The sequence below is a fragment of the Polyodon spathula genome, chromosome 8, assembly GCF_017654505.1.
Source record: "Polyodon spathula isolate WHYD16114869_AA chromosome 8, ASM1765450v1, whole genome shotgun sequence".
In the NCBI taxonomy this organism is placed as follows: Eukaryota; Metazoa; Chordata; class Actinopteri; order Acipenseriformes; family Polyodontidae; genus Polyodon; species Polyodon spathula.
The window spans coordinates 48,881,025-48,893,435 of record NC_054541.1 but is presented as its reverse complement, the minus strand read 5'-3'; the positions used below and the strand labels follow the sequence as shown (position 1 = coordinate 48,893,435).

The 12,411-nt window shown below is 38.7% G+C and overlaps 1 protein-coding gene across 5 annotated transcripts in view; it reads right to left on the bottom strand.

The window, feature by feature from the left end:
- Positions 1-12,411, bottom strand: part of LOC121320100 (zinc finger protein AEBP2-like) — a 63,587-nt gene that overhangs the window by 32,103 nt on the left and 19,073 nt on the right. For all 5 annotated transcript variants that reach the window (XM_041258314.1, XM_041258315.1, XM_041258317.1 and 2 more), the window contains 2 exons: positions 11,771-11,895; positions 4,108-4,175 (listed from right to left, as the gene is read on the bottom strand). In XM_041258314.1, the coding sequence (XP_041114248.1) occupies positions 4,108-4,175; positions 11,771-11,895 (193 nt within the window). The remainder of the gene's footprint in view (positions 1-4,107; positions 4,176-11,770; positions 11,896-12,411) is intronic.

The following is a 12,411-nucleotide window of genomic DNA, read 5'->3' as shown; positions in this document are numbered from 1 at the left end:
TTCTTCCAGACTAATTATACAGGACATGTGCGTAAACAGCTCAATTACCTGTAGTCATCAATTTGAATCTCTGATGTGCCACAAAGACTTGCAGCTGCATTGAAGAAAAGGACAGCGGACACTACATGCTTGTTTATGGAGGCAAGTTTAACAATGTTATTCAATGGTGTAACAATACAGTCATAGTAATTAAATGTATGTAGTCTTCACTGCTCATCAATAAAAATGATCTTCTACGTCAGAACAAGCATAAACATTGTTCAGGTCATTATGTATGTAAACCTGCAAGATGAAAGTAATCAATTTAACCCATGCCAGAAACCTCTATCTCCATTTGTGGTCTGGAATTGAAAAAAAAATGTCTGCATTTATACATAATTATCCATTTGCATCTAACTTTTTCCCATCAAGCCTTTTGCAAAACTGGATCATCATGACCACACAGAAAACAATTCTGCCATGTGGGGATAGACCCCCCCCCCCTTTCTAATCCACCAGATCCAATTTCTTCAGCACAGGATTCTTGCATTGAAGATTTCCATCCAAGTCAACCTTGCTTCAGGTAGCCAGGCTGGGGTGCCAATGCAGCAGCGGATTTTATTATATGGATTGCCCTCAGTAACCTGGGAGTAGGTCATGAGCGAAGAAGAGAACGAGTAAATTATCAGAGGTCCTTCAACACCAGCTGTGTGGTTGGCTGCAGATCAAAAGGAGGATCTGGCAGGGAACAGCCTGCTGGGCAGCTTCCATTGAGGAGCAAAGTGTGAAAAAAAAACAACATAGGAGTCAAAATGCGTCTCGCCGCCAAACCACCGCCCTTCCCTCGATAAAAAAACAAATGTGTTAATCTCCTGAATCTTAAAGGATCACAATGACTCAGCTTCAACCACATGGCTACATAACCCAGTCCACACCTGACCACTCTGTGTCAAGAAGTGTCACCTACCCTCTGGCTCTTGTTTCTGTGCTGCATTTAAAGTATTGGCTAGGGCTGACTTTGTCAACTCAGTGCAACCGCAGGTGGCTATATAATAATATTGTGTTTATTGTACACTACAGTATTATTTGGGTTTCCTCACAAGGTTATCAATGCGTTCAGCAATTGCTGTCATTTATTATGCATCTGAAGTTCAGAACATCAAGGACTGGTTGTTTCATGCAAGGTGCTTATGTCTGCAAGCCAGCGATCGGGAATCAGCGCTTGGCAAAACAGTCCCTAGTGCTCTCTTACTGCTTGAACCAGCCACATTGTACGTGAGCGTAGGGCTCTGGGCATAGGCGTTCACTCATGTTTATCCTCATAACTAGAAAAGATATGAAGCCACACACATACATACCAGGAGGGCCATAAATATTATAGACAGTTTTGAAACATGCCTTTTATCCTGCGTCAGGGTCAAAACAACCACAGGCAGTGTTCTTCGTTTAAACATAATAACAAACAATTACATGAGCTGAAAAACTGATGAACTGAAGTATGGGTCCTGTTTACTAAGCTTCACCAATCTTAAGTGTTTTTTTTTTTGTTACCATTCATGGCCGTTCAGCATGAAGTTTGTATTCAATACAGTGCATCAACCATCAATGTATTGGTTGTTGCTTTTCTTCCACCTCCAGTATGTTCCTGTGTTACCAAGTATGCTTTTAGCAGCTGGTAACTTACCGGACTGCTGCAGGAAGGTTAATAAATAAGGCTTGTACCTGGCTGTATGTACAGTATATAGCACTGGGGTAAACACAGTGGAGCCCTGATGAACATGTTTAATATAGTCGTCTTGTTTTACTGATTGTTTTCTTTCACACAGATTCAGTGGTTTCTCCTGATAGTCAGAACATTCTACAATTCCCCCCACAAGGGAGAGGTCTGGCTTTGAGTTTTCATGACCCAGAAACAAATCATCTCCCAACAGAAAGAAACTGTTTTTTGTTGTTTTTTTCCACATTACTACCAACGTGACACACATTGCTTCAGACACTGCACAGATTACCACCTTAAACAGGAGACTCCGTGGAGAACCATTCTGAATATTAATAGCCAGATAGAGCTATTATACACAAGGCTATAATAAAAACAAAAACAAACTTGTTTATTCAAACTGGGAACCTATCATTTTAGATCATGGTGTATTTCTGACTATGTGACTTTTCCCAATAATAATCTAGCATACCAGGGTTGGGGACAATTCCAATTCCTTTTCAAAATCAATTCCAGCACATCAATGATCAAAATTGCAACCTGCAGTATTCTGTTCAAATTAGTTTCTCACAGTGGCAACAACTGATTAGTTTAGGTCTCCAAAATACAAATTCCAATTCCTTCAATTATAAGAATACCTGAAAGGGAATCGCACGGTTATTTTACTAGGAATGGACTCCATTTGTTGTTGTTTCAAGCAGATGTTTGTTAATAAAAACAATTTAGATTTATGCAATTTATTATGCAACACAACTAAAACCCATACCGTTTAACGTCTCCCAGCACACCCACACTATACACTGTGCCTTCTACAATCAGCAATACATTAAGACTATAGAGCCACAGCCAAGTTCCAGGATCTCAGTATCGCAACAACTCTTAAGAAGGCTATCAACAAAGATGTCTCGTTGGAACGGCCATCTGAGTTTCTTTTATTAGTTCTGCTGAAAATTCCAGAGTGCATGTTCGGTTAATAAGCCCTACATTACAAGAACATGTATGTTCATTAACAGTATTCAAGTTGGAATATTTCAGAAATGTCACAAACAGAACATTAAGCAGAATGGTAGGCAGGCAGGTAGACAGCCAGATGAGCATCTTCTAATACTCAGCAATTACACTATGCCTAGCACATGGTGTGTAAGCTTTGAAAAAAGAAACAATATCCTTTCAGTTTATTTCTCCTAAAAATTGGCACTTACGAAAACACTGCCACCTCCACTTGTTTAGCAGTGTATATTTAAACAAACACGCCTCCAGAAAACCATTAGACCATTCAAGCAAAGCAAGCCATTTCTGAACTACAATCTACTTCTATTGCGTTTAAAAAAAAGCACTATGAGGAAATCTAATTCCTATCATGCGTTATCAATTGAACTTTTAAAAAGTGTTTAAAACGGGTTCTCACTACTTATCAATGTCCAATACCATCAATAATTTAGATATGTGTGGAGGAGTTCACATCTGCCAATAGCTTTGTTGAAAAAGTAAAATACAAGGCTTTACACCAATTGCACATACTGTAGAACAGAACAAACAATAATGGCATTTCGATTTTAAGTTTAAGCACGTTTTTCAGCATTATTGTTTTGTGTTCTTTCCATTTGCCACGAACAGAAACAGGCCAATTGTAGAAGAAGCTGATCTCCAACTGAGCATTAACTCCACCTTTTCTTGAAGCTTATTCTATGATCCTGATCTATTAATGTCTAGATGTTGCCTACATGTACTGTGCTGCTGCTTCTCCTGCAGTGCACAGAACCGCAGGCTTGAAAATAAAGTGCACACAACTGCGTAACAGCATTAACTGTTGTAGAGAAACATTCTTGCATTGCTGGAATAGCTGAACTGCATTAAACGGTTTGCGGTTTGTCCAACAAGTTTTGCTTTCCGATATCAAGATGCCAAGTTGCTTCAGTTTCATTATGTGGGCAGCATGACGTCTCAATCATTTGTGATTCTGTTCTGCAAAGTGCTGTATCTCCTACACAGACAGCACTTGTCTCACATATGTGTGTGAGTGTGTGCCCCTCCACTGCTGTGCACATTTCATACAGTGGTTCAAAACAGAGAGCTCTCGAATTCCAATGCACAGGGTGTCACAAGAGGGTTAGATACACGAGAACAGCAGGTACATACCAAGGTTCAAGTAAAAAGTGAATGAAATATCGGTAGAAGCTTTAGTTCAGCCACCTCATGTCAATTGGTGCAGAGAACACACAGATGTCTACGAGAGGATTCCAGTTCCAACGATCTGTGCATGATTTCCAACCTCACAGAGCTCACTCAAGAATGCCCGCAAGTCAGACGAGTCTTGCGCATGATGAGCGGTAAACACCAGTGACATTTTGAACAAGATAAGGTCAATTCCCTGCCCTCTGACCCAACGGGAAGATGTCAGCAATACTTACATGTCCTCGGGTGTCCAGTGGAGCAGGATTTTCACCTTCCCAGAGTCTTCCTTCCTTCTTGCTATTACCTAAAAAAAAAAAAAAGAGATGTGATGCAATGTTTACAAGAGGGAAAGGCAACCTCCACACCAGACCTGAGCTTGAATGAAATCACAATTATGACAGAGCTATAAACTTAACAATTCTGTGCCAGATCTTTGATCCAATCATGTTCTTTTGCTTAATTGAACCAATTAAACCAGGTCTTAGAGCAGATGACCATTACATTACCTGGTAAAGCTGGTGTAAAATGATCTCCCCATCACTGGTTAACACAATTAATACACTTTTAAAATGACTAATTTAAAGAAAACATGCCATCCGGAAGAAAAAAACACACATTTGAGACCATTACCTGGCGTTCCAAATACTTGACCTCAGTATCTTTAACGGTTTCCGAACACCACAGACCTAATGTCAATTTGGCACCTCCAACTAAAACAGTACCAATCAATACACACAAGATGACGAATAAAACATTCCAGATATTGGTAGGGAGAAAGATGAAGATTACCAAGTAATTAAAGTCAAATTGTATATATTTTTTTTCAGAAAGCCAATCACTTAAGCCCAATGTGTTTGCTCTTTGGTATTAAGAGTTTGTTTTTTTTTTTTCCTAGCACGTCTGTTACATTTTTGTACCTATGAAGGAGAGTCAGTGAGCGGTAAATACTGTTAAAATATAAAAATATCCAGTCACAAATTAGTCAGTTTCACAAAATAACCGCCAATGACAACTAAAATGAGTAAAATAAAACTGAATATCTGACAACTGGATCTGACCGAAGTTACAGAAAATGACTGGTATGTACTACAAATAAAATACCAGAACAGGGTCTTCTTTAAAATAGCAAACTGGTTCATAGTGCAAATTAATATAAACTGGAGGGCATGACAAGACACCTTGATGTCTTCAGTATCTTCCATGACAGCAGGTATTTTGACTGGTGCTTTCTGTGATTTTGGTGGCGCAGTGATACGTGGTTAGCACAGTGCAGTGATTTGCCTTTGTTCCTAATCGTGACATTGTAATGGATATTGTAATGGCTTGGAACACTGAAGGACCAATCAGCATGCAACATTCAGTTTTATAAATATGTTTAATACACACCAATTTCATTTTTAACTTTAATAGAAAACAATCAGCCGTCAACCAATACCAAATGAAAGAGGAGGATCAAACCAAAGGCTCAGAATGAAACAAAGGAATCCTCCTTGGACTCCACAGACTGAATGACACAGCTGAATTTTATTAATTTCCCCCACAATGGTTTAAACAGATACCATTACAGAAATGCAAGGAGTCTGCCCTGCTACAGAGACACAGTGTACCTTCATTAATGGGAGTGCAAGCCTTCGTATCTACCCAGGCTGAATGCCAGCACCCCAAACATTAACGTGATGCTGGGTCACCTGTGAAAAGGATTAGATGCTCCAAATAATCTCAATGAGATGATTGGAACAATTAAATATAATAATGAATAACTAATGTATTAAAACACTCACAAAATGACAAAATCTTGACTTTTTCAATGTATTCAAATTAAGCTTATTTTACAATTCAAAATATAGCCTTAGTTTTAGTATTGCTGTCATATATGATGTGCCAAATACATCTCATATATATATATATATATATATATATATATATATATATATATATATATATAGAGAGAGAGAGAGAGAGAGAGAGAGAGAGAGAGAGAGAGAGAGAGAGAGAGAGAGAGAGAGAGAGAGAGAGAGAGAGAGAGAGAAACAGATGTAGCAGGACAGGGGGCCTGCAAATCATAAGGATGTTTGTTTTATGGCAGGGATGGGGTTAAAAAGCCTCCCTGCCAAGCTAATTGTTTAATTTAATTGTTCATTGTTTAATTATCACCTGCACCTGGCAATTATTAAAAATTAGAGCCAGGTGCAGGATATAAAAGGGAAGCAGTCAGCCTGCTCGAGGCTGCTGCTGCTGCTGTGGACTGAAGAGCCTGGCCGAAAGTCGTTAAGGTCTGTTTGAAACCTGCGTTTGGTTTTAACAACAAGTGTATTGCTTTGTGTTTTATGTCAGGTAAACAGCTTAGCTGTCCTGCACGTCAGTCAGGGACCGCATATGTTTAGTGAGTGCTCCGAGGGAGTTAGGTGTTTGTTTGTGTTTTGAATTGAAGTGCGCATAAGTGCTAAAAACAACGTTTTCTTGTCTGGGTCACATTTTTAAAGGGGCACGAGCCCGAACTACGGCCAAGCCTGTTCAAAAAAAAAAAAAATATATATATATTTTTTTTTTTCTATCACAAGTATGATCACCAAGATATCTAGTGAGTATATATATCTGACATGTTAGGGCATACCAAGATATCTAGTGAGTAAAGTAGTCTGACAGGTTAGCTGGCAACAAACTCCCCATCTGCAGTTGTACTGTTTTCCTAGATAAAGAAGAACATTTTGGGGACCATTCTACTTGTGAGATGTCTTGCTCATTAAAATATTTAGCATGGTTTTAAAGAGCAGAAGATGATCTCTTCAGAGATACCAGGGTATTTAGTAATCACCACCCCTAGTCTTGCTTTAAATCACTTGTTTTGAACCCAGCCTATAACTGTGTCTTTTACAATTTACAATAAACGATAAGCTAAACCCTGCATGTATATGTACGACTGAAGAGAGCTGGGATTATTTGAAACAGCACAATAAAACAGGGGTATAACTGGCTTCCAAGCCTCAATGTCACCAATGAACAAAAGTTTATAAATCTTTAGCTACGTTACTAAGTATAGTAATGTATTCGACTCCCATGGGGGAGAAGAGGATCAACTTTTGAAAGCCGCTCTATAAAAATCAAAAGGATTGCTGTAACCAAACTCCAAGGAATTTAATTCCAATGCAATTTTCAGCAAGCACTACTCTCAACACTTCTACGAAGTTGCTTTTTATATCACTAAGCAGACAGTATTCTGAATTGTTAAAGAGCTAGTAGCGACAAACATAAGTTTATTTGTATTATTTTTACAGTCCCTACTGTAGGGTGTTTGCATTCATTTGCAGCAGTTCTTGGTTCTAGTGATCCTATACTTCAATCCCCCTTTATCTATACTAGAATCCCCATCACCACTGTTCTCTCAATCCCCCTTTATCTATACTAGAATCCCCATCACCACTGTTCTCTCAATCCCCCTTTATCTATACTAGAATCCCCATCACCACTGTTCTCTCAATCCCCCTTTATCTATACTAGAATCCCCATCACCACTGTTCTCTCAATCCCCCTTTATCTATACTAGAATCCCCATCACCACTGTTCTCTCAATCCCCCTTTATCTATACTAGAATCCCCATCACCACTGTTCTCTCAATCCCCCTTTATCTATACTAGAATCCCCATCACCACTGTTCTCTCAATCCCCCTTTATCTATACTAGAATCCCCATCATCACGGTTCTCTCTCTCTCTCTCTCTCTCTCTCTCTCTCTCTCTATATATAGAGAGAGAAATATAAAACAAAAAGACACAGACACTGTTGAGCACATTTGTTTGCAGATGGATTATATAAATACTTTGACTCGCTGGAGAATTGGCTCTGCATTCATGAAAATTGGTGGAAGAGAAATAAAAGTCCCCTCTGCAGAGACCATAACTGTTCCAGTAACTTGGAATGATGCTTTGCTTCAGCTGAAGAGCGACTCATGAGCACATTCACAACCAGCCGCTGAAACACAGAAAGAGGATGCATCTCCCTCAGCCGGATCCAAGCATCAACACAAACACCCAACAGAGACGTTCACTGCTTCCAAGACTGAACACCCAACAGAGACGTTCACTGCTTCCAAGACTGAACACCCAACAGAGACATTCACTGCTTCCAAGACTGGCACTCAAGTATGCTATAAAAAGGGTATTGGTTTTCCATTAGGATAAACACAAAACCAGATGGTCCCACAATTAGAGAAGCCACAGCTGGCTCAGGGTGTCACCCCTTGGTATATGGGCCATTATCAATCCTCTCACAGATCGTTTGTTTGCAGTGCCCATCTTAATTGTGGGACTTATTTTAGGAGACATTGGAAACAACTATATTTTTTGTATGTTTTGAAATGAATTAAAAAAAAAAAAGTAAATTTTAGAACACACTAACATTCTGGAGAAGGCTGACAGTTTGGTAAATTAAACAAAAATCTGTTGACAGACAAAGCAACTTCTGTTAAAATACAACCATGATTGTAAAAGTGCCTACTCTGATACAGCAACTACAATATCCATAACTATTTACAAGGTAGAATTAACCAAACAATGATTCTGTACATAACTTTCTTGGGGCTGTGCAGAAGTGGAGCGTCCAGACCTACTCTCTTCCATGCAGTACTGTACTGTACTGAATGCTTTTTCGTGGATTCTTTGCATCCTCTTGCTCTCACTTTTCTTTTGCTTGGCTTTTTGTGCAAATTGCAAACGCTACAAACCTAGCTTCTTTACCTAATCAAAACATCTACTGACACATTAGTCTTGCTTTTCCCAACATACAACATGATCCACCACAGGAAGAAAAACATTTCTGATGGCTTGTAAAGCTAAAGTGTTAGATTGCATTAAGGAATAGTGCATCCCACTCCCCCTCTCAAGAGCTGTAGTTTGGGGAGTTTAAACTTTTTTGTTGACTTAATGTTTGTCCTCCAACCACTTTTAATATGCTACTGGCTGAAAAATGCAATGTTGAGCAGCAGGGAGTAAAGGGAGCCTGTTTAACACAGTTCCAAAGACAACAGCACTAACAGTGCTTTGGCCCTGAATGTACGTCACTGGGGCACATCCGAGGCCCCAAAAGCTGGCAGCTGCTTTATTGGTCTTTTAATTAAAGCAGCATGGGAGTTATTCTATACAAGAGGGCTGTTAAAACAGAAATAATTACCATACGCAAGTTCTGCTTTCAAAGAAGAAAGAAAAAAAAAAAGGTACAGAATATGAGGACAGTTACACAGCAAGCAATGTTTATAAAATCACAAGTAATGCATTTGCTTACGTTATTCATGAATACTACAAGATAAACATACTTACAGTTTATACATTTTATAAGTGCAAGGTTGAAATGAGCATAAACAATAAACAAATCCCAATAGATGGAGTGCAAAACCTTTCCTGAAAGTAACTATCCCTAAAAGCCTTGGATTACTGCAGTTGTGTTGTAGCATGCTGTGTGTTAGCTTGTTACTCTGGTTTATCTTAAAGTAGTTTTGCATTTCTAAAGCACCACACTTAAAAGATCACTACTGCCATGAATTTATAAGTTCATCAATGGCCATCTTCAGAGCAACCTGGCCAGTTTTGAAAAATGCAATATTTCTATCTGAAAGCATTGACTGCTTGATAGTGTGCCTTTACTATACAGTTTGGCAGCTGGGAATAATTTGACAAGTTACATGTGCTTAATACTACATTGTGGTGGAACAGTTGAGAGGAAGCTACTGTTTTGAAAACAGTGGCTTGTTTACTGGTAAAACATCTTGCAAATCATACATTTACATGTGTAACACCACCAAAAAATGTTTTATATAAAAAAAAAAAGTATCAAACTCAAACAGCACATTCTCCAGGGTACTGTATTTATTTTTGTCTTCCCCAACATGCACTTTACAAAGATCACCATGCCGATTTTGGTCTCTGTGCTGAAAGGAAAATGCTTTCAGTACACTTTCAGGGAGAATGTACCACTCAGTACCTTTACTAACATACCTGCTGTAAAAGGGCCCTTCACTGTAAGTTACCTGTACAACAGATTGAGTGTACTGCCACATTAGTATAGCAAATATACAATGTTAACACTACTGCAACACCATTGTACTTGTAATACATAACAGTGGTGGCAGGACTATATCAATGTTTTGCGTTTGTAAATTCATGCAAATACAGGGAAAGTTAAAGAAAACCAGTGCCACCCTCTTGTGGGTAGTCAGAGACATGACATGAAGAAGTGATGCAGCTCAACTGCTGCTTTTAAAATAAAATGCGTGAATGATTATCCACTATTCTTACAGTTAGAATAAATAAAGGCAGGTCTGGCTTATTTGTTGTTTTTATTTTATTTTTTTTAAAAGGTATAATGCAGAAACAAGGGTCAGATATCAGATAGAGCTGCTGTTGTTTTAGGAGGGATCAACTTCATAATACTGTGTTTGGGAAAGTAGAAGAAATGCATTAACAAAATCCAAGTCTGCTAATAGAATACAGCTAATAAGTTATGTTTACCTACACTGTTAGAAATCTATTCAGCTGTGCTGGAGACAGAAAAAAACAACAAAACTGGAATTCAAATCACACCCAACAAAATAATACTTTAGATTTAAGAGAGACAATTGTGTGGCCATTGTTAGAGGGAGTTTAGCTGCCCCACTGCATTTGTACAATGTGCTCCAGTATTTTCAGAAGCAGCTGGGGGCTGCATGTGCTCTACTGGTTTCATATTTAGTTGTATTCACAGTGCGGTTGAGCCATTCGGCACTGTCACGAGTCGTCTTCTCTCCCCAATGGCCAAAGATAACTCTTTCAGCAAGTCCTATTAAGTTTATTTTAATTGTACTGATTGAGTTTTGGCTTCTCTGCACGGTCTTCAGGCATGATATCTAAACCTGCTCACTCCACACACGCACGCACGCACACACACCACTCAGCGTGAAACCATGATCATTTCATCATGGCGGAGATCAAAGAGTCAAACTGGGCAGGGAAGCGATACCAGACCTTGTTTCGCGTCAGTGCTTTAATCTTTTATTGCTGACAAGATTGCAAAGAGCAGTTTGGTATTTATTCCATTTGTCATCTTTTGGTCATGCATGTACTGTATATTTATTTTTAAAGCGTGCCTCTGTCTGTAAAATAAAAGGGGCTTTTAAGGAAAACTGAATTTAAAAAAAAAAAAAACACACACACATGCAAAATAATTCATTTAAAGGGTTAAGAATGTGTTTAAAAAATGAACTGTTTATTGGACTATATGAAAATGCAATCAGAAAGGTCCATAGGAGGCTATGATAAAAGCAGGGGAAAATCTCAAGTCAGTCACTGTGTTCACAATGGGACAGATGCCACAACCCTCAAAACAGTTCTTAAATTGGAAGAAAATGAAAGTGTTTTTGAAATGATTGCATCAGGTCATGGTTTCTGGCAGGCACGACCACTCCCACACCCCTTTCTCCTAAAATCTGGAGCAAATGTAAGGAACACATTCAAAATCAAATCTTAAAAGGAAAAGTCCATGGGCTGCAAACAACCAACACTCAGAACACAACAGCACTGCAGTCCAATGGGATCAATTACAGACTGCTTCTGCCACCTGGTGGTCAAAGAGGGAATTGCTTTTAATAACACAAGCAGTATCCAGAATTATAGCCTTATCTACAGGAATACCTTTTATTTTACAATTAGGGTCCTATTGAAGCTTTGTAGCATCAATGTTTAAAAAAAAACACAATGAAAAACAACACATAGTTCCTATACTAGTAGAGTGGTCTGCAGTTTTGAATAGTTAAATATGAAAATAACCAATGTACACAAAAATTGTCACATGGAAAAACCTAGTCCTGTTTTACTCAAAAAGTCTACAGATAAAATAAAATCACCAAAGCCTAAAATGAAGCGGGTTACTTACTGTGCTATGAAATACAACACTGTGTCCATTCCCCAGGCTTTCTATGTGCGTCGCGAGGTTCAAGCAGATAGCTCTATGCCGTATGGCATCCATCGTTTGTGCGTCAAAGAAGTCATGTGGCCTTGCTATACATATAGAAAAAAAAAAGTAGTATGTTAAAACTATGATTACGCAGACTGCATTGAAACAGTGCAAAAACAAACTGTAGGCTTTAGCTGTTGCAGCATGAATGAGTTAATGCAGAGGGAAAAAAGGTTAATTTTGTGACAAGAACCAGAAGCAGAATAAAAGTTGTTTTGTAGATTGTAAGCTTGAGAGATAGAACAAGGCAGATCACAAGTGAAGCTTCTGTAAGACAAGGGCGCTACATTTAACCATAATGGCTTCACTAGATTAGTCACGAAACTCATTAAAAAGTGCCTTCTTAAGTTTCTTGGTTATTACAGTACTGGGAACAGCACCGATGGGGAGCACTGTTCTAGCAATGTAGTTTAAAAAATAATGTGCATTGCACAACTTGGTACCTACAAACCCTACCCATTAGATTCAAACCATCAATACATCTCTCACATACAAGTCTAAATGTAATTTAAAATAGACAGATAGTGGGCAAGGAAAGCAACACTCTGGTCATCACTGCT